The 19,892-nt window shown below is 59.5% G+C and overlaps 1 protein-coding gene across 5 annotated transcripts in view; it reads right to left on the bottom strand.

Moving 5' to 3' along the window:
* Nucleotides 1–4,092: 4,092 nt before the first annotated feature.
* CEMIP (cell migration inducing hyaluronidase 1) overlaps nucleotides 4,093–19,892 on the bottom strand; it is a 113,969-nt gene continuing 98,169 nt past the window's right edge. For 4 of the 5 annotated variants that reach the window (XM_073227095.1, XM_073227097.1, XM_073227096.1 and 1 more), the window contains 9 exons: nucleotides 18,642–18,822; nucleotides 17,353–17,568; nucleotides 15,692–15,903; nucleotides 15,010–15,195; nucleotides 12,585–12,789; nucleotides 12,308–12,394; nucleotides 11,542–11,699; nucleotides 8,497–8,597; nucleotides 4,093–6,926 (listed from right to left, as the gene is read on the bottom strand). In XM_073227095.1, the coding sequence (XP_073083196.1) occupies nucleotides 6,799–6,926; nucleotides 8,497–8,597; nucleotides 11,542–11,699; nucleotides 12,308–12,394; nucleotides 12,585–12,789; nucleotides 15,010–15,195; nucleotides 15,692–15,903; nucleotides 17,353–17,568; nucleotides 18,642–18,822 (1,474 nt within the window). In that variant the 3' untranslated portion in view covers nucleotides 4,093–6,798. Of the gene's footprint in view, nucleotides 6,927–8,496; nucleotides 8,598–11,541; nucleotides 11,700–12,307; nucleotides 12,395–12,584; nucleotides 12,790–15,009; nucleotides 15,196–15,691; nucleotides 15,904–17,352; nucleotides 17,569–18,641; nucleotides 18,823–19,892 lie in introns of those variants that run through there. The other variant, XR_012127110.1, reaches the window with a different exon arrangement.

Below are 19,892 nucleotides of genomic sequence, written 5' to 3'. Positions count from 1 at the left end.
GAGCCCCGCTTTACGCACAACGAGACCGCGGCCGGGGGTAGCCGGGTATGTGTCCCAAAGTCACGCTGCTAGGAAGGGGCAAAGCCAGGGTTCGGACCCGGGCAGCGGGGCTCCGCGGCGGGGGAGGGCTGTCCGGGCCTGCGGCCTCCCTGCAGCCCCACCGGGGCGGACTGAGGTGCTCGGCCTGCCGGTACCCGTCGGCGGCTAGCCGGGGGCGCGAGAGCCCCGCTCGGGGCGGGACCGCCCGGCCGCGCCGCCGCCTCCTTCCCGCGCCCCGCGGAGCCGGTGCGCGTTCCCGCCGCCTGAAGGGTCGTGGCGGTTAAAGGAGCAAATCCGCGGGGGGCCCCCGGCGCCGTCTAAGGGTTTCTGCGGTTGTCCCTGGGTGCGTGCGCAGAGGCTCCTAAGGGCTGAGCCCTCGCCAAGGGCACGGCCGGGAGGCGGCGGAACGGCAGCCTGGCCCGGGCGGTGCCGCCCCCGAGGCTGCCCTTCCCACCGCAGCCCCCTGGGGGGGCGGAGGAAGCCCGCACGGGCCACGGAGGCGGGGCCAGCGACTGGCCGCCCGCCCAGCGCCGTGTATGCGAGAGCAGAGCCGGCCTGCTGCCCGTCAGGCGGGGGCCGCTGCCCCCAGCTCCTGGGGCCGCGCCCCTCGGTGCCTCTCTGCAGCGAGGTGGCTGTACCCCGAAAGGCGAAGACGCGGGGCAGAGCTGCCCCCGCCTGGAGGGGCTGCAGGTCACTGCAGCTGCCGGGACGAGGGGATTCCCGGGGGGGGGGGCACCTTCCAGGAGGTCCCACAGCTCTGGTGTCACAGCCAGAACCTCGGGGGCGCCCTCCACGTGGTCCAGGGCCTGGGGGAATCTGAGCCGGCAGCCAGGGCCCCGTGGTGAGCCCCGGAGGTCTTGGTGACTGGCTCAGGCCTGCCGGTGAGCCTGTCACTCAAATCCCCGCGCACCCCGGGCCTGAGCAGCCCAGCGCACAGGACCGGCAGAGCTTGGAGCGTGGCGCCCCAGCACACACAGCGTGTGTTCCTCCCTCCCGAGGGGCGTGCCGGAGGCCCGAGGTGCAGTCTCTGAGCCGAGACTCTGGGAGCTGGGAGCTGGGCAGCCCCCGGGCGAGGAGGCCGCTGTCCTGGGATGTGGGGAATTCCTGGGGCCATCTGGTCTCCCCTGCATCTGCTCTTCCCAGCCGGCGGCATTCTTCCTGGCGGGGAGCGAGGCTTTAGCGGTGGGCCTGGACTCACTGGGGCCGCTTTGATCCTAGCCTCCCACTAGCCCCCCCGTCGGATGACCTTGAGCGCGTATGTGATGTCCTGGGCCTCGCCTCTTCTATCAACAGGGTGGTGAGTTCTGCCAGGCGTGGCATTTACGTGCCGGTGTCCGGCGGAGACAGGACAAGAGGGGCACACTTCGACCCCTGGCCCCCTGGGATAGAACCTGCCTGATGAGCTCCCTGGGATGGTGCTTCCCTTTCAGGGTCCCCTGTGGAGGAGAACGGTGTTTTCTGCCTTTGGACTCCTAATTTTAAATTCTAGTTTTAAATCAGTGAATGCCCTGGGCCAGAGCTTCACCTCCCAGGCACTGCAGGTGGCCCAACGTTCCCAAAGGGATTGTACCAAGGGCACAGGCTGATCAGGAGCAGTTCACCCTCACAGGCTAGTTCTTGGGGATTTTGAGATGCAGACCCCAGGGTGGTGCGGGGGATGAAAGGGAAGAGGCACCAAGGTGGGTGGGGTGGGGGGACGGAGGACGCAGAGGGAGGGAGGCCAGGAGACTGTGAAAGCGGCGGCCCGTGACAGAGGACGGGAGCGTGGCCTCGGGCGGAGGCAGACTACACACCTCCAAGTCTTCAGGGGCATTTTATGTTTTGAGACCATATTTATTTAGTCATTCCCGAGTAGTTGAACATTCAGGCCCTTTGAAGCTGTCTAATGATTATAAATAATGCCACAGCGAACGCCTTTGTACCTAAGCTTTGTTTCCTTAGGTTAAATTCCCGATGAGTAATTTGTAGGTTGAAGAAAAGGACTCTTTTTAGGGCTCTTGATTCATAATGCCAAGTACTTTCTAAAACAGTTATTTTGAAGTTTCAGAAGTGTTTTATCATGGAAATATGTTACATGTGCACACACATAAAGTAGAGTGAATGGGTATGATGAATCCACACGCCTTATCACCCAGCTTTAGTAAATATCAACATTTCAAGTCATTTTTAGTCTTTATTTTGGGAAAGGGATTGTACCTCAATTCAAGCAATCTGATTGTTGACTATTTAGATTGTTTTAGAGTTTTCACCATATAAAAATGCTGCAGGGAACACGCTGGTAACAAATCCTGTGCACCCCTGGAGCTCATTTTTCAGGACGGAATTTTGGAGCCAACGCCTACTCACATTTTCAAAACTTACGTAAAACCGAATCGCTTTATGGGAGAGTCGTACCTAATGATTCGGTCACCAGGCGAGTGTCCATTTCTTCTTGTCCTTTGGCGTTCCCTTGAATATCTGACTGTGATAGGTGATTCACAGCATCTCTCGGCTGTTTCCATTTGCATCTCATAATAACCAAGGAGGTTGAATTTTTGAGCGCAGTTATTTCCCACTTACATCTCCTTTGCTGTCCGTCGGTCCCGCCCACTTTTCTTTTGGCGTTTCCCTCCATCCTACTTTGTAGGGCGAGTCATATACAGAGCGCTAGCAGAGTCCCAGCTGGAGGAGGGGACTGTTTGCAAATTAAGTGAATAATGTTCAGGGACCCCACCCTTCAGTCGGGGCAGTAACCCTGGGTTTGCACCGTGGGACTGGTTACAGCCCTAGGCTGGGAGACATTAGGTGCACGAGTGTACCTGGGGCCAGACAGACAGGGAGGGAGGGGGGAGAAACCCTGCCTTCCTTAGAGGGGTACGGCCAGCCCTCCGAGATTCTAGGGCCCTCCTGCGTGCCTGAATCCTGAGTGTCTGGCCCACCCACCTTCCTCTCATGACTGCTCCAGTTCTCACCCAGCCATCCTCAAGCCCACACATCCGGTCACCTCCCCTCTGCCCGGCCTGTGCCTCTTCTGGCAAGGCCCCTCCCCGCCTGCCCCTGAGGCCCACACACTGCAGCCCCACCCGACTCCACGGCTCTGGCGCTCCAGGCAACAGTGGTCCCACCTCGTCAGGGGCTCGGACGTTTCTCTGTGCGGTGCCTGGCACAGAGCATGTGCACAAAAATATCTGCTGGATGAGTGTGCAGACGCGATTGCTTCCCCCAGTGGGGCTCTTGGGGGCAGAGTGAAGCTGCTCTGAAGATTTTATTGACAACTCAATGCTGCCCATCTGATGCCAGCCCCTTCAGGTGGACTGGGGACCCACACCTGTGCACGCACACACACACACACACACACACATGTGTGCACATACATCAGGGGCATGGTTCGTCCAGCATGAACCCAGCTGCTCTCTGGAAAGCATCTAACAGTTGCCCTGTCAATACGGCAGCCATTTGCCACGTGGGCTATTGAGCCCTTCAAATGTGGGGAACAAAACCAGGGAACTGAATCGTTAATTGTATTTAATTTTAATAAATTTAAACCAGTGGCTAGCGGCTGCCCTACTGGATGGCGCGCTCTGGAATGCCCCGGCCCACCTTGTGTTAAGGTCCACTCCTCATTCCTCTGCAGGCCCTGTAAACCCTCCCACCTCCGTCCCGTCTGACCTGCGTCTGTTCTGCTGCTCTGGAGGCAGGACTTGGACCCATTTCTCCACCTCAGCCTCCCTGCTCTCCTCAGACCCTCTGATCTCTGGCCACTCTGTGCCCAGGAGGAAGAGACAGTCCTGCTTTGAATCCAGACCCCGTTGGGCACCCCCTCAGGGGACGGTGCCGCCCCAGCAGCGAGCCGGCGGAATAGGCGCATGGACTACACCGTGCGTCCCGGGCGCCCCAGGCCTGCAGTCTGCTCTTCCGGGAGCCCCTGAGGTGGGGCGAGGTGGGCTTTGACCTGGGACTAGTTCTTGGCAGCAAGAGGCACACCCATAGGGTGGTCCCATCAATCTCATTTTCCTTGGAGACCAGGCTTAAAGTGAGGCCCGCGTTAACAGAGAACAGAACAAGCAGACAGGATAACATCCTTTGTGCATTTACTGTGGTACAGCGTGACCTTCCACGCTAAAGCCGTGCCCTCTGCTGTCAACAGAGGCTTCCAGGCGGTCCCAAGGACATCCCCGCACAGGATATTACTACGAGTCTTCATTTCTCAGACAATGACTCCTTGGAGTGCATATATATAATAAATAAATATAAAATATATCTTTGTTCTTGGTGACGCCTACAGGAAATGTTTACATACAAAACACACCGTACATCTAATTCCCGAAAAAGGACCAGCTATTTCGGCAACAGGAAAAAGATATTTCAGAGGCAAGTTGCTTTCCTTAAAGGCTTAACTCGTTTTAACGCACACAAACAGAGCAACGTTGATGTTCTAAGCAATAAGATTTGTGCCTCCAAGAATACGCCTGGACACTGGCCCTTAGTGGACGGTTTAGGAAAGAAAGTTCTTTGCACAGATGCTGCACTGCTAGACACAGACAACTCTGAGGATTTCCAAACAGACACATTTTGATACGAGCTGAACCAGAGACAAGTCAACATTCCTGGCCACCTAAAGTGATCACATCCTCAGCGGTTCACAGTGTGAGACCCTTGCATTAAAAGATTTCGAAAAACTGTAGGCAAGAAGACCATGAGGTCGTTTGAGTCTCCTCCCTACGGCCACGCTCTGCCCAGAAGAGGCCCTGGCCTGGGGTGGGCCTCACACACTGCCCCGTGTGAAGAGGCGGAATCCCACTGCCCCTCTCGGCAGCTAGAAGACCTGTTTGGTGTGAAAAACCCCTCTGCAGTCGGCCTCACCTGGCCACTGACTGAGTCCTGTGGGGGCGCTGGGCAGAGGGCACCAAGAAAGCCCTCTGGAGAGGAAAGGGTTTGTGGCTGGGGTGGGAAAGGGGAAAACAGTCCCACATGAGCCCCAGGGCGACCCTGGTACCCCATGAGTATAAGCCCCCGGGGACTTTCCCATGTTCCAGGAGCACTCAGCTCTCTCTGGGGTGGGCAAGGGAGACAGCAGGGCACCCAGCGGGAGCTGCAGGGTTGGCCCGACAGCCCTGCAGACCCCCAAGCTCAGCCAAGCTGGCTCCCTGGACATGCTCTGGATCCCCACTGCTGTCTGCTGGCCACACCCACAGACCTGCAGAGACAGGCAGCCCCAGTGGGACTGGCCCAGTGGCTGTGCACCTGCGCATGGGAAGGCAGGGGGCTGGACAAAGTGGAGGCTGCAGGACCACCGCGGCCGAGAGGAGGGCGGTCTGGTGTGTGCAGGGCCAGGAGGGACAGTCACCGGCCAATTCCCTTCCTGTTCTGGCCATTGTTTTCCCCTCGAGAGGATGTGTCCCCGTTTCGGGAGGCTCCTTGTGGTGCCCGGAGCCCCTGGGGCTGGTGTTGAGGCCACGTGGTGTGACGGCAGGTGCTAGCCATGGGCGTGCACCCTGGCCGTGCCCTGGCCTGTGGCTCTTCCCCATGTCAGGGTCTCACAGGCCACGTCAGAAACATGGAGGCTTTGGACTGGGTGGTTTCTAAGGTCCTTCCAGCTCTGGAACCCCAGGCTCACGGGGACCCAGCACATTCTCAGGTCTCCCAGGGGGATCCTCTGCTTAGGTCCCCGGACGCAGAACAAATGAGGAGCCCATGCCTCCCCGCCTGACGCCACCCTCTTGGAGTTGAGGCGGGGGTGGCCGGGCCCCGGTTCCTCAGCTCGGGGGCTGCAGGCTCGGGGCACTCCTCCCGCCTGATGCTCGCTTCTCTGTTGCGGGTGGGCCAGCGAGCCACCAGCCAAGGAAGCCCCTGCAGTCCCCCAGCTTCGGGCGATGGGGCAGGAAGGGCTTGGCCTTGACCCACTCTGGAGGCTGCCCATCTCTGCCCACAAAATGCCCTGCCCTTCATTCCCAGGGCCTGATCCCGCAGGAAGCTTCTGACCCACCCATGCTGGAAGTTTCCCTGTTCGGAACTGGCCCCGGTCTCCGTCTGATCTGATTTGTCTTCTCTGCTTGGTGTCCGACCGCCTCTCCGACCAGACCAGAGTGCGAGCCCCTCACTTGAGGTATTCTTCTCACCCCTGCCCATGCGCCCGCGGCACATGGCACCCCGGACGCCGGCTGGAAGGGATGCCCTCATTTGCCGCTGGGCTCCGGCTGCAGTGCATGAAGCATAGGCTTCCGGGGGCTCAGAACCGAAAGGGCCTTTAGAAGTCACCTGGCCCAGCTCCCAGGAGTCCTGTGACCCGGAGTCCCTGGAGGGTGGACCCCTGAGGCAGGGCTCACCTCTGTCCCAAGGGAACCTGGTTCCATCTCGGTGAGCTCGGTCTGCGCGAGCTCCTAATCCCGAGAAGGCTGGCTCTCGCTTACAGAAATGAAGTTTTCCTTAAGACCGGGGCTGTTTCCTACAGCTGCCACTGATATGCCAGTGTGCATGGGCATCCGTGCACAGCCCAGCGCCCAGACCACTTCCTCGCTGGAGGAGGGCTCCTGCCGAGCGGGCCCTGTGCCTGCACAGCCCTGTCTCCTTGTGCAGTGCCCACACCCACCCTGAAGGGGCACAGATAGCAGAGAAGTGCCCCAGCCCTGCAGCAGAAGTGGACGCTGGGGACCAGGTGGCAGCCCCAGAGTCTGATGTCCTTCCCTCAGCCCATCAGGGCTGCTGCTTGGCCCTGCACGGTGCTGGGCAGCCAGCTGTCCTGCCCTGGGCAGCCACATGGCCCACCGGGGGGGGCTGTCCTCACAGCTTCTTCTTCCTCGCCACCGGGATGGGCACAGCTTGGAAGATTTTGGCCTTGTGGTCCTCAGTGTCCAGGGTAACCCACGTGGGCCGGAAGCTGCCTTTGAAGCCAATGAATGCCATTTTCTCTGCAAAGCAATGATGAGTCACGTGAGTGGGAACCCCAGGAGAGGAAGGCTACACCCCACACCTTCCAGCGCTCCCTACCGCCATTGCCCTGTCCCTTCCAGGCACCCCTCTCTTAGTTTCCGTGGAGTCTGTCACCCTGGGAAGAGCTCTGTGCCCAACTACTGATGCTACCAGACCATTGTTGGTACGGGCAGAGCACGCATCTCCCCTGCGCTCATGGCCACAGGTGCCGGGCGGTGGCTCTGCTTTACCCAGGAGATCTCCCAGGAGCCCCAGCCCCCTTCCAGCTGATCCTACGGCCACCAACAAGTCCCTGCCTGCCCTGACTTCCAGTGTCCCCATCTGTCAAGCGATGGCATTCATGGACAAGATCTCGGTCCCAGCTCTATCATTCTGTGGCTCTAGAAGGCATTTGTCCAAAGGCACAGAGGGAAAGGTGCAGTCCAGACCAGAACACTGGCCCCTCAGCCCCATGCATTCAGATCTTGACTGTCTGGGGCACATGGGGCTCCATGCTCAGGAAGGGCCCAGCCTGGCAGACAGCACACATTTATCACCCCTTGTTAAGTACCACTCGACTTAGGTCACCTTATGTACATCAGCTTTTGGCAACAGGTTCTTAGTTTTAAAGACAGAGGCCCCCAGATGATCCCAGGCTGGGCTGGAGAAGGTGCTTCTCTTTGCCTTGGGTTCATTTTAGCTCATTTGAAGGGTCTTCCTTATTTCTGACTTTTCTCTGGACTAAACGACCCCTGTGATGGGCTGCTGACTCTGGTGTTTGTCATAGTTAGGATGCACAGCAGCTAAGAATCCTGCCTTTGAACTAGAAAAATCAGGACCCAAAGTCTAATCTTAAGCAAGTTACTTCACTGTCTAACTCTCAGTTTCCTGACCTGCGGCATGGGTCACTCATGACTAAGAAGGTGACTATAGACCGCTCAGCACGGTGCAGGGCCGACATAACAGGAGGCCACGGCGGGCTGTCATCATCTGTAGCTTCACCCTGATCCCCTCTGGCCGCTCCCAAGGACTACATCTGGGCACAGCATGCGAGGGTGGTGACAAGTGCCAGGCTGACATTTCTGCCCTGCTGGCTATTCCCTGGGGTCTGTGCTAGACTCTGTGGCCAGTGCTGGGTGACCCTGGACAAGCCGCATGGATTCTCTGGGCTTTCATTTCCTCCTCTGCTCCCTGCCTCTGAGGATAAACAAGAGCTTTGCAAGCTGCAGCAGGCTGGGCGGGGGCTGGCTCTCTGCTGGAAGGTGGAGGGAGAGGAAGGGCCCCTGGCTGGTCTGCGGCAGGAACTGGGCTGGGGGGTCAGACCCAGTCGGTATCCTGCTGATATTCGGGGTGGGAAAGGGTTACTTCCTGAGTAGATGGGAGAGTGACACTAATTTCCTCCCAGCGTCTGCTCATGAGCTAAGATGGTCACTGTCGTGTGGAGGGGACACAGGCAGCACCCTGCCCAGGGTTGTGCTTGTGGGCAAGTGTTCCAGCCCCAGCACGGGGTACCTGCCCACGCACCAGGTGCCCCCTTCAGAGTTGGTGTGAACCCCACTCTAACCTTACCTTTCAACTTGAGACCCTTGTCTGCCCCAAGCTTCTCCAGCACTCGAGTCCATGGGCCCCTGGAGATGTATCTTCCCTTTGACGCCATGAGAACTATGGAACTGGGCGAGAAGGGACCAGTTAGAGGACCAGGATGGGGGGCCACACTGGACAGGGGTCCACTGGGAGGGAGGCTGGACTGCGGGCAGGGGTGTGGGCTGGCAGTGCCCCCAGGCTCAGCCAGGGATTTGGGCAAGGGCTACGAGCCCAGCTGACCGGCTCTTTCCACGATGACGAACATCCTCATCACCCCTCCCACGCATCGGGCCTCAGCTGGCACTCACGGCCTCACCGAGTCCACCCTCACTGCTCAGGGCCTGTGCGTGTCTGTCCCCAGAGGAGACACAGTGCGTACAGCGACCACGCCACCTGGGGGCTTGCACCTATGCCAGGGCTGGGCACACAGGACATCAGCATGCATGCAGTAAGTGAATGCTGTCAGCGCTGTTTGGGGTAGGACTGGAGCGTGCCATGGTGGCAGAGAAGCCAACACGGGGTCACCACGTGTCAGGGCCGGCGAGCCCCGTGTCCATGCCACCTCCCTCTCTGGTCAGGAGCGACAACAGCACCGCTCCACTGAGGCAGATCTACCAAGTGTGTGGGAGGAGCTGCTGAAGGGAAGCCGTGCCTGGGGGCTGGGACGGAGGCCTGGAGCAATAGGTCCCGGCTTGCAAAGGCCCAGCTTGGGTGCAAGGAGTCTCCATTCCCCCATCTTGGAGGCAGTCCGGCTGCAGAGCTGGGAAAACGGCCTTCTGGGGGCGGACTGAGCGCTCTGGCCAGATGGAGGCAGTCACCACCTCCCCTGGGGACAGGAGCCCAGCGGGGCTTCCAGTTCGTATCTTAAAGGAATCCCACAGCCACAGACCACAGTCCAGACATGGAAAAACTGTGTAGGATTCTGGAAGCCGTTGTTCCCCCCATCTGTGTCCCACGGGGAGCAGAAGAGAAGCTCTTAGGATGCAAAGGGCTGGTGTGCAGCTATAACAGGGGGGGCGCTGGGGGCTGCATCCGGCTCTGGGGAAAGCTGGGGGCGGGGGTGAGGCCTGCTATGGAGGGAGTGGTGCAAACACGTCCTCGAGCTGGGAGCTGGGCTCTGCTCCCAGGAGGCTCTTGCCCCATCGCTCAGATTTGGAAGAAAAGCTCATCCCGTTGGCTCGGCCAAGCCTTCCTGCTGGGGGGAACCCAAAGGTCAGGCCCCCCAGGCGGGGCTCTGGGTCAGCTCACAGGAGCGGAGTGTGGGGACAGAGCTTCTCATGTGTCTGGCCTCCTGGCAGCACCCAGAGGCCTGCCTGCACACTTCAGGGGTCCCTCTCTGTGGGTGTGGGGTGCTCGTGGCCTCCAAGCCCCTGACAGCTTCCCGTGGGGTGGCGGTGCAGAGGCAGCCCCTAGAAGCCATCCGTGATGGCAGTGGTGGGAACAGGTGCTTGCTCCTTTCCCTGGGACCCTGGGGCCAGCGGTGGCCCCTTGGATAGGATATGGAGGCTGGGGCAGGCCCAGGTGAGGCCTGCGGTGACAGCGGGCAGGCCCTGCCTCACCCTATTCCCGCTCCTTTCCAGGTTGGAGGGGGCTCTGGCGGTACCTAGGTCTTCTCTGGGCCTGGCTTGCACCAGGGACTAGTGAGGGCTCGCTCCCCCCAGCAAGCTGCACTGGGGTGCTGCAGGGGCGGAGAGGACCCCTGGGCACAGCGGGCCCCTCACCCTGGCCTCATCAGAGCGGCCCTGGGCCCTGGTTTCTGGTCCCAGGCTTCTGCATCCTGTCCCAGTTCAGGGAACAGTCCTCTGGTCCAGAAAGGCATGAAACCTACGGATCTCAAGGGGATAAATGTATTTCCCCCAGATCAGTAAATCTGATCTTTCTGTGCGAGTCTGCGTATAAACACTGTAACACTGAAGAAGCTTCTGACGGGGATGGAGTGGAGACTGTCTGAGCGGAACCCAGCGCCTGGGGTCTCGTGGTGTCCGGTTCACACCCACCACACAGTCAGCTTCCGGGAAGCACCCTGGTTCTCATCAGTAGACATTAGCTGAGCCCCTGTGTGTGTCCCATCAAGCACTTCACACAGATCTGTGAGGCCGAGCTGTGCTCCTGGCTAAGCTCTGCACGCATTTAACCAGGAACGCAAATATGAGCTAGACCTGGTCCCAGCATCAGGAAGCCCACGCCCCAGCCCGGGGGCAGGCGTGCCCAGCCGTCCCCTGGGGGTGGCGCTTGAGGACAGACAGAGCTTTCTGATTAGACTGGGAGAGACCAAAAGTTGTGCTGGATTCAGGAGGTGGTGGGAAATGACCAAAGATTTCTCAGCAAGGGCCGAAAAGACCCCTACATGGAAAAAGTTCCAACCAGCAGCCACATGAAAGATGGATCTGAGCGGGGGCCTGTCGGGAGGCTGGGCCAACTGCTGGTGCCTGACAGTGAAGGCCTGGCTGGGGTGGCGATGGAGGACATGGCGGGCGGACTGGCAGGAGGGCAAGGACACAGCTGCCGCTCAGGGAGAGAGCGAGGGGCAGACACGGTGCCCGGATGCTGGTCTTGCTCCTCACGGATGTTGTGGTTTAATCAAAACAGGGGGAATGGGAGGGGTGACCATTTGGGAAGGTTAAAAAAAGGAGAGAATTCAGCTCCCCAGGAGACATCGAATGGACGGCACTGGCCAGGCAGGTCAGCCCATGGGGGCATCCGGGCTGGAGATACTCAAAAGCCACCAGCATTCGGGTGGTATTGGGAAGTGTAGGAGGGATGAGATCATGCTGGCAGACTGTGTCGCGATGGGGTGAGGGCCAGGGCACACTTCCCACTTGTCCTGGGTGGCCTGTCTGCCTCAGGCTGACCTACATTCACGGCGGCCCTGGGCCAGCAGGAGTCCCAGGCACGAGGTCTCCCGACACAGCCCCATGATTGGCAGGCAGGCAACGGACACCCCTCGGCTTTCCCAGCCTGAACCAGGCTGCAGGGCTGGGGGGCAGCAAGGGGCCCCGGCCAGTTCCCAGGGCAGAGGCGCAGAGTCACCTGTCAGGGATGGCCGCCACGTAGTTGAAGAGCTGCCAGGGTATGCCCTGCAGGATGGCGTTCCGGAAGCTTGTGTGGTTCACCACGCGCCCGTGGCTCCCGTCAAGTACCACCACCTGGATGCCGTCTTCCACGCTGGAGAACTTCTTCCCATCCACCTGCAGACGCAAAGCCACACAGGTGTGGGACGGGGGCCTCCTCCTGGTGGGCTCCCAGGCGGAACCGAAGGCAGGTGGCCGTGCACAGCACCCACCCACCTGACCAGTGCCCTGCAGCACCCTGCAGGGGGCAGGGTGGGAGCCCCTAGAAGACACGTCCACCTGGGCACTGTGGAAGTGCACTTATTTGGAAAGAGGTTCTCTGCAGACGCATCTAAATAGAGGATTTGAGATGAGACCATCTTGGATTTAGGATGGGTCTTAAATAGGCGACCCTCTGAAACAGGCTGAGGGAGCCGTAAGACCCCCCGGGAACGGGCCACGTGAACACAGAGCAGAGACTGGAGGTGCGTCTGCAGCAAGGGACAGGAAGGACCACCGGCCCTGCAGGAGCCAGGAGGGGCCTGGCACAGTCGCTCCCTCAGAGCCTCCCGGAGGAACCAGCCCTGCCAACACCCTGGCTTCGGCCTTCCGGCCTCCAGCCACGTGACAGGTACATCTCCGTTGCTTTGAGACACCTGGCTGGTGGCCATTTATGACGCAGCCGCAGGACCCTAATACCCCCCATTCGTAAGCACACCAGTGCGCTGCAGGCCGGCGTCACTTACTTCAATGTAAGCAACGTTGTTCAGCAGGTGGAAGAAACGCTGCCGGGAACTTTCCATCTTCACCTCCAAGAAATGGTCCTTTGTTTTCTGGAAACCACATAGAAGCCGGTGTGGCTGTGAGGTGTGGGGGGGTCCCGCGTAGACCCGACGGGTGGTCACCCCCTCGGCTCCCCAGTCCCAGGAGCTGGTTTGTGGAGCCGAGCGGAGGTCTGGAGAGGACCCAGAGGGGGTCCAGCCCAGCCAAAGGCAGAGGCCAGGCTCACCAGCAGCCACTCACCAGCTGGGACCCGGACAGCTTCCTGGGCATCGGCACGTCCACGACTGCCCTCTCTGCGAACCTGGGGTAGGCGGCGGCCGTGCAGTCACTGACGCCCGCATTCTTTGGGATCAGGGCCTTAATCTTTATTCTCTCACAGCCTTTCACAGAGCAGAAGGCAAACTTCTCTCTCTCGTTCTGTGCCTTTAGCTTTAGAAACAGCAGCCTGCACACAGGAGCATAGCGGGGGGCCCGCCTTGGCATGCAGAGCCCCCCATCCTGTTCCCTCCTTTGGCAAAGGCATCCACCGAGCATGGTGTGCCAGCCACTGTGGTTAGCCCCACGGCTTCCCAAAATGACCAGAGGGCATGTCTACCTCACTGGAGAAAAGAAAAGCAAATGCGCTGAAGTAAAAGCTAAGAACACGGACAGCCATCTTCTCCCGAGCATGCACTACGTGCCGGGCTGTCCACGTGCCGTAAAGTGACATGTTCTCTCATTTGATCCTCAAATGATCCCGTCCAGTAGGGACTGTTATCACCCTGATTTCTCAGATGGGGAAACCGTGGCTCAGAGAAGTGAAGTGACTTGCCTAGGACACACAGCAGGGGCCTGGCAGGGCTGGGATTCTCTGTCCATCACTGCCCGGTGAGGAACATGCTGTCAGCTTCCCTAATTCTGCTTTTTCCCAAACCACGATTCATTCTTGCTTATTGTGAGGGACTAGACAGTGACTAGGTGGTACGGGAGTCACAGAATGCGGAGACCCAGGTACTAATGTGGGCTTGTTATCATCACTGTTTTTAGCTCAGAAAAATGCCATCAGCAGATTCCCATGTCTGAAATGTTAGAATATCTGATTTGGGCAATCAGTGCACCCCCCTCTTCCCAGCTGGCTCTCAGCAGGGCCCTGTCTGCTCAGCAAGCTGGGTTTGCACCATGAAGCCATGATTCCTCTGCCCCACAACCACACAGCTGACGGGCCAGGGGCCCACACTGGGCTTGAGGAGGGGCACCTGCTGGTGACGCAATGACTAAGGAAATTCTCCCTCTCATGAACTTGAATTGAGAGACCCAGAGGCTCCTGTCGGAGCTGGGGCAACCATTTTGTGTCATGAAGCAGCCAAGGAATGGAGAAAGAAGGTGGGCAGTGTGCAGCCAGAGCTGCTGCTACAGGCCAGGCATGCGGGAATGTGAGTGGGAGGGGGCAGAGGGGTGAACCAGGCTGGCTTCTCATCCTGAGGGCTTCGTTGTTTTGGACCAGAGCCCGTGGGGCCAGCTGGGCTTCCCTCCTGCACATGCCCAGGTTTCCTCCCTAGGGCACCCCCGGTTCATTGCGTTCACTTGACTGTCTGTGCTTCTTGCATCAAGTGGATCCCTGAACAAAACAAGCCACCTGCTGCCCAGATCTGGCATTCAGGCTGGGGCAGAGCATGCCCTCCTGACGTCTGTGCTCCGCGTGGTGGGGGAGCAGGGGGGTGGAGGAGCGCCGAGGACAGAGGCCCAGAGGACGGCCGTGTGGGCAGAGAGGCCCAGAGGCAGAGACCAGCTTGCTGCCTGCAGGCTCACTATGAGTGAACGGGATTCTAGTGATCGACCTGCCACTGTGGGAATAAAGTTGGGTATAACCCTTTCACCCCAAAAACGTTCTACTGTTGTTTCTTTGGTCTCACTGAATCCATAGTGAACTTGTCCGGGGCTGAAACCCACTGGCAAGACATCACTCTTAACAAAGAGGAAGAGAGAGAGAGAGACAGAGACAGAGACAGAGACAGAGACAGAGAGAAGGCAGGAACCTGCCAGCTATCTCCTTGCAAGAATGGGAAACTGGCCGTAAAACAGCCCTTATCGTTCCTCCCCAGAGGGCGAGCTTTCTATGGGATCGTCCCTTTGGAACTGTGCTGGCAGACGTGAGGTGAGCTCGCCTTGTTGGGATGGGACCAGGTGCCCCCGACAGGCACAGATGGCCCCTCTATCAGTATCCCATCCCTGGAGAATAGAGCCTAGCTCGGTTTAGCAAAACGGCACAGATGGGCTTTGATTCAAGCCAGCCGTGCCCGTGGTGCGCTGTGGTCTCTGAGCAAGTCGCCCCTACTTTCTCTGGTCCTTCTTTGCCCACCTCTAGAGGGGCGACCAGCTCATGTGCTCCGCCTGGGCTGTGAGGACTTGAGGTACGGTACCACGCCTCCTCCATTCTAAGACCCACTGCTTTCACTTCGTTTTCTGAAACAGGTATATTCCCTACAACCCACATATATGTTTAATACAGGGTGAATTTGCTCCCAAGCCTAACAGCTGGCGGACGGCAGGAGCAGCCTGGGCATGGGAGCGCCTGGGGAAGCATCCCGAATTAACCAGCACAGGCCACGTGGAGGCTCCCAGGCCAATGGGCCGGGCCTGGGGACGAGAGGGTGAGCGCGTCCGGCGGCCGCCCAGGGCTCCTCACCCTGAGTCCTCGTCCCAGTAGTAGTGGCTCCTGCCGGGGAAGCTCTGCTCCACTTTGTCCATCTGCAAGGTCCGCACAAAGGTGCCCGTCTTGGCCGTCTGCTTCAGCTGGCGGTTGTGGACGTCCGACAGGATGGAGAAGGTGGTGCCCCGGGGGTAGCAGAGCCCCACGCGGATCCAGTCGCCCCTATGGCCAGAAGCGGAGTCAGGTCACCGGTGAGGCCATCTAGGCCTCAGGGTCTCCGGGCAGGCCTCCCAGAGACCAGGTGGCACCTCCGCTTCTGTGGAGGGGAATTTTGAGAGAATATTTTCTGGTAATGGCGGAGTTGCCACGTGCTTTGGGAGTGGGGAGAGACAGTGACCGCCAGTGAGCAAGGGGTTCCCTGGAGTGGGTCCTGCATGGGGCTCAGGGCAGGAGCCTGTCTGGCAAGGAGATGCTCTTCCCGGTTGAATGCCCGGCATGGGTCACCACGCCCAGGGCTGGCGCTCAGCACACCCAGATGCCAAGTTCCAGGGGGGTGACGAGCTTTCATGGAGCGCATCCTTTCATGGGGCGACATGGGCTAACCTGAGGTTCTCTGAGGGGCCGGCCTGGGACTGTGGGACGCGGCATCATATCGCCGCTGCGTGAGCTCCCCAGGCAGCCGGCCCCGGACCACCCCTGCTGGCGGGCACCCACGCACTTGTTGAAGTTTATGAGCCAGATGGCGAGCTCGGCGGGGGCCGTCTGGTCCCAGTGGATGGTGTAGCCCTTCCGCAGGGTGACGACTGGCTGGTACTGCTGGTAGTGGGCGCTCCTGGTCAGGGCCCCCTCCAGGTAGAGGGGGCGGCCGGGGAAGTCGTTCTTGGCGATCTTCATCCGCAGGTTGCTGGTCTTGTAGGCCTGAATGTACATCTGTTACGGCCCGAAAAGGAAACACACCGTTGGGCGATTACAGGGATCATCCCGAGAGCGTCTGGTTAACGTCAGACTGCAGACCACACTTCGAAGGCACTTTCTCCCAGCGGAGCCCTTTTGAGAAGGCTTGAGAAAGGCCAAATAAGGGGCATTTCTGCTTGTGGACCAGCACAAGCCACACCCTGCTGTCCGGCTAACGCCTCCCGGGCATCTCCTGACAGAGCTCTGCGGAGGGGGCACCGGGGAGCCTGGGGGTGTTTGCTCAAGATCTCTCGCCTCCAACGGGCAACCTGCCCTGCGCCCCTCACCTGCCTCCCACCTGCCTCCTATAAGCCTCTTCCACCATCTACAGCCTCATCCCTCTCTGCAGGCCACCCCACCAGGCCCTCCCTGCCAGCACATGACCTCACCTCCTGCCCCAGCCAGGGCCCTCCCACCCCAGGCCCTGCCTCCGCGTGCCCTCCCTGCCCACCCTGCCCTGAGGCTCTTTGTCTCGCTGCCACTGGCTCCCTCTCCTGTCCCTCCGTGAACCCCAGACCCCCCTTTGGCTGTTGTCTGACACTCGGATTCCTGGCGTCCTGCAGGGTGGCTGTGAGGCCGACTTCCCTCCGGCACTCCGCCTTCCCCTCTGGCGCGCGGGGCTCACCCCGCCTCCCCCGCCCCCGTTCACTCGGGCACCCGACTGCTGGTGCAGAGCAGCTGACTTGTGCTTTCAGTTCTGCCACGTGCCAGGCCCTAAGCCTGCATGCCCCACGCAACAGCCATTGGCCACGTGGCCACGCAGCCCTGGGAAGGTGGCGGTGTGCCTGGATTGTAAGTTTCATTTTAATTAAGTTTCAAACCAAAAGCAGGGTTAAACATTTTGCCATTAAGCACAATTCTATTCTGGTAGGACTGAGTTTCACTGTGTTGAAAATGTCCATCCAAATTGTGTGACTGAGTAAAAAACACACCGTGGATGTCAAAGACTTAGAACAGAAAAAAAAGTAAAGTGCCTCATGAATGCATTGCTTATATTGACTATATGCTGAGATGAGAGTATTTTGAGTACATTGAGCTAAATAAAGTGTTACTAAAATTAATTTGAACTGTCCATTTTTCCTTTTAACGTGGCTACTGGGAAATGTCAGCCCCCATGTGGAGCTTACGCCATGATCCTTGGGGGATGGGGCTGGTGGGGCACCTTCCGCCCTAAACGACCCCCCACAGTCTCTTTAAGGGGGTTCAGCTACTATCCTGATGTCACAGATAGGACGCTGGGGCTCCAAGAGTTTAAGGAGCCCCACTAAGCCCTGGAGCCCGACCCGAATCCAAGCACTGGGCCCCAGAGCACTTGTCTCTTAAGCATTCTGCTTTGGATTTTGGAAAATCCACCTGGGTGAGGAGGAAATATAAAAAGGAAGAAGGAAGGAATTCAGCAGACATGGGGGGACTGGGGATGCCCACCTGTGCGTAGTGCCCGCTGCAGATGGCCCCCCGCCAGTCCGGGACGTCGATGCAGTCCGGGTGCCGGAGCAGCCAGTTGTCGTCCTTGGTGAGGTAGGACCCGGGGTACTCGGACACGGAGCCGTCAGTGTCGTGGAACACCGACGTCTTGTCCCCATCCATGTCCAGCTGGTTGAACCAGGGCCCAGGCTCTCCGAAGAACACTCTGGAGGTAATCTGAACAGAGAGCCCAGGAGAGTCAGGCTGGGCCGGAAGGAGAAGGGAGGCTGCAGCCGTCATCACGCCAGGGCGGAGTTTCCAGTTCACACCGACATCACAAGCCAGCCAGAGCAAACACGGTCCCGGGGCTGAGGAGCCGCATGGCCGGCCTCTAGGGAGGAGCTGGAACGGCCAGATGCCCACTGTGCCTCAGCCCGGGCCCGGCACACTGTCCTGGCCGCTGCTCACGGGAGGGCTGGCTGCTGCGGGGGAGTCTGGGGAGGGCGCTGGCACAGGGCTGCGGACACTGCAGAGATGGGTGTGCAAGCATGTGCAGGTGTGGTGTGTATGTGTGAGTGTGCATGTGTGTGCGTGATGGAGGAGGTGGTAAATGCTTACGCGAGAAGACACACACATGGGGTCTGCGAGACAGAAGGGGTGCGAGGGTGGTGTGTTTCAGGAAGACAGTTTCAGTGCCAGCCCTGAACAGTCCTGACCGGCCTCCTCCAGGCCTCTGGCAGCCTCAGTACAGAGATCAAGGAGCTCAAGTCTCACATCTTTCCCTCGGCCTGCCGGGACCTGGCACACAGGCATGGCAGGAGCAGAGGCGGGGAGGCGCAGGAAGGGTCTGGGAAACAGAGAAGGTGCCCGGGCAGCCACCTGCTGGTCCCTGAGGGCAACCAAGGCCCCCTCTCCTCACCTCTGCTCCTGGCGAGTGGCTGTCTAGGGCCGGCAGGGCCCTGTTTACACTCCACAAAGATGCCCTCAGAAACTGGATTTTTTAAGATTCAATGTGCCAACTCAGGTGGCCTGGTCACAAAACTCAGCAGGTCGGAACCGAGACCCTCAGAGTGGCAGCCTCAGAACCGAGTCCCACTGTTTGGGCCAGGGAGGCCCATGGGCGTCTACCAGCCAGATGGGACCTATGGGGCCCCTGCGCTTGTACTTTTCCAGTTTGGATGCAGATGGCACTGGGGTGGGGCTGGGCAGCTGCAGGTGGCGGTACAGCTCACACCGCAGGCCCCGGGCCCAGGAGTCACTGCCACCCAGAGCCAGGGTTTGCCGGGAGCCCGCCCCGGGGCCTCACTCACCGGGACGTCCTCAAAGGCAATGTTGGTCACGTTGTTATGGGGGCAGCTCTGCCAGGCGTTGTTCAGGCGGAAGGCCAGGGCGCTGGTGTGCCGGCCGTCCAGGGCCACGAACTTGCGGAAAGTGCAATTCTGGATGTTGACGGGGCCGTCGTATAACTGAATCCCTCGGATGGGAAAATTCCTGCAGAGGAAGTCAGGTGCCAGGCTCATGAGCACGTGCACCACCAGGTTGCTGCCACCCCCAGACATGGAGGGAGACTGAGAATTTCTGGTAAACCATTCCTGATCCCACCCGTGCCCCAGCAGCTCCCCTTCCCTGGACATTACTGATTCATTACCTCATTCACTGAGGGAGGCTTTATGGACACAGTGAACACCAGTGAATGACTGCCAGATGGATGGACAGATGGATGGGTAGATGGGTGGGTAGAGGGTGGGTAGGTGGGTAGGATGATGGGGGGTGAGTGGGGGATGGGGGATGGGGTGGGTGGAGGGGTAAATGGGTAGGCACATGGACAGATGGCGGGCTGGGTGGGTGGATGGTGGGTAGATGGAGAGGTGGGTGGATGGGTAGGTGGGTGGATGGGGATGGGGTGGATGGGTAGGGGCAGACGGAGGGTGAGTGGGTAAGCGGATGGATGGATGGATGGATGGATGGATGGATGGATGGATAGGGGATGGGGGGGTGACTGTGTGTCTAGGTGCTGGCTGGGGCTTGGGGGATGGTCCTCTATTCAATCATTTCCCCCAAGTTTCCCACTGTAGGCAGAACTACTGGGTATATACCACAAATGAGCAGGAAAGTGCCCAGATTTCTCTTGGGAGAGTAAAGCCATTAGTGATTATCGCCTTAGTTTTAGCTGCTCTAAGAGTTGAATCAGACGGAGCCCCAGCTGAGGGTCCCCTCTGTGGGTTCACCCTCCCCTGGGAGAGAGCAGGCCTTGGGAGACAGTGGAGGAGGGACCCGGGGGGGAAGGTAGAACTGCTTTGAGGTAAATTCTTGAGCATCCCTAGAAGATTGGGCAGGCCCCCCGGGAAGGCAGGATCGCAGAGTGCCAGAGGGCCCCACGGGAGCCCTGACACCTGGTGGGGAGGGACAGGTGGAGAAAGAGGCAGCAGGTGTGGAGGAGGCGGGGGGTGCTGGGCAACAAGCAGCGCCCTGGGAATCCACCCCCAGGGGGCGGGGTGCCCGGAGCCGCCCCCCTCATGTGCCCTGGACTCCCGAGCAGGGCTTCAGAGGGGCCACCTGGC

The sequence above is a fragment of the Manis javanica genome, chromosome 18 (assembly GCF_040802235.1).
Source record: "Manis javanica isolate MJ-LG chromosome 18, MJ_LKY, whole genome shotgun sequence".
Lineage (NCBI taxonomy): Eukaryota > Metazoa > Chordata > Mammalia > Pholidota > Manidae > Manis > Manis javanica.
This window is presented reverse-complemented; position numbering and strand designations above follow the sequence as displayed.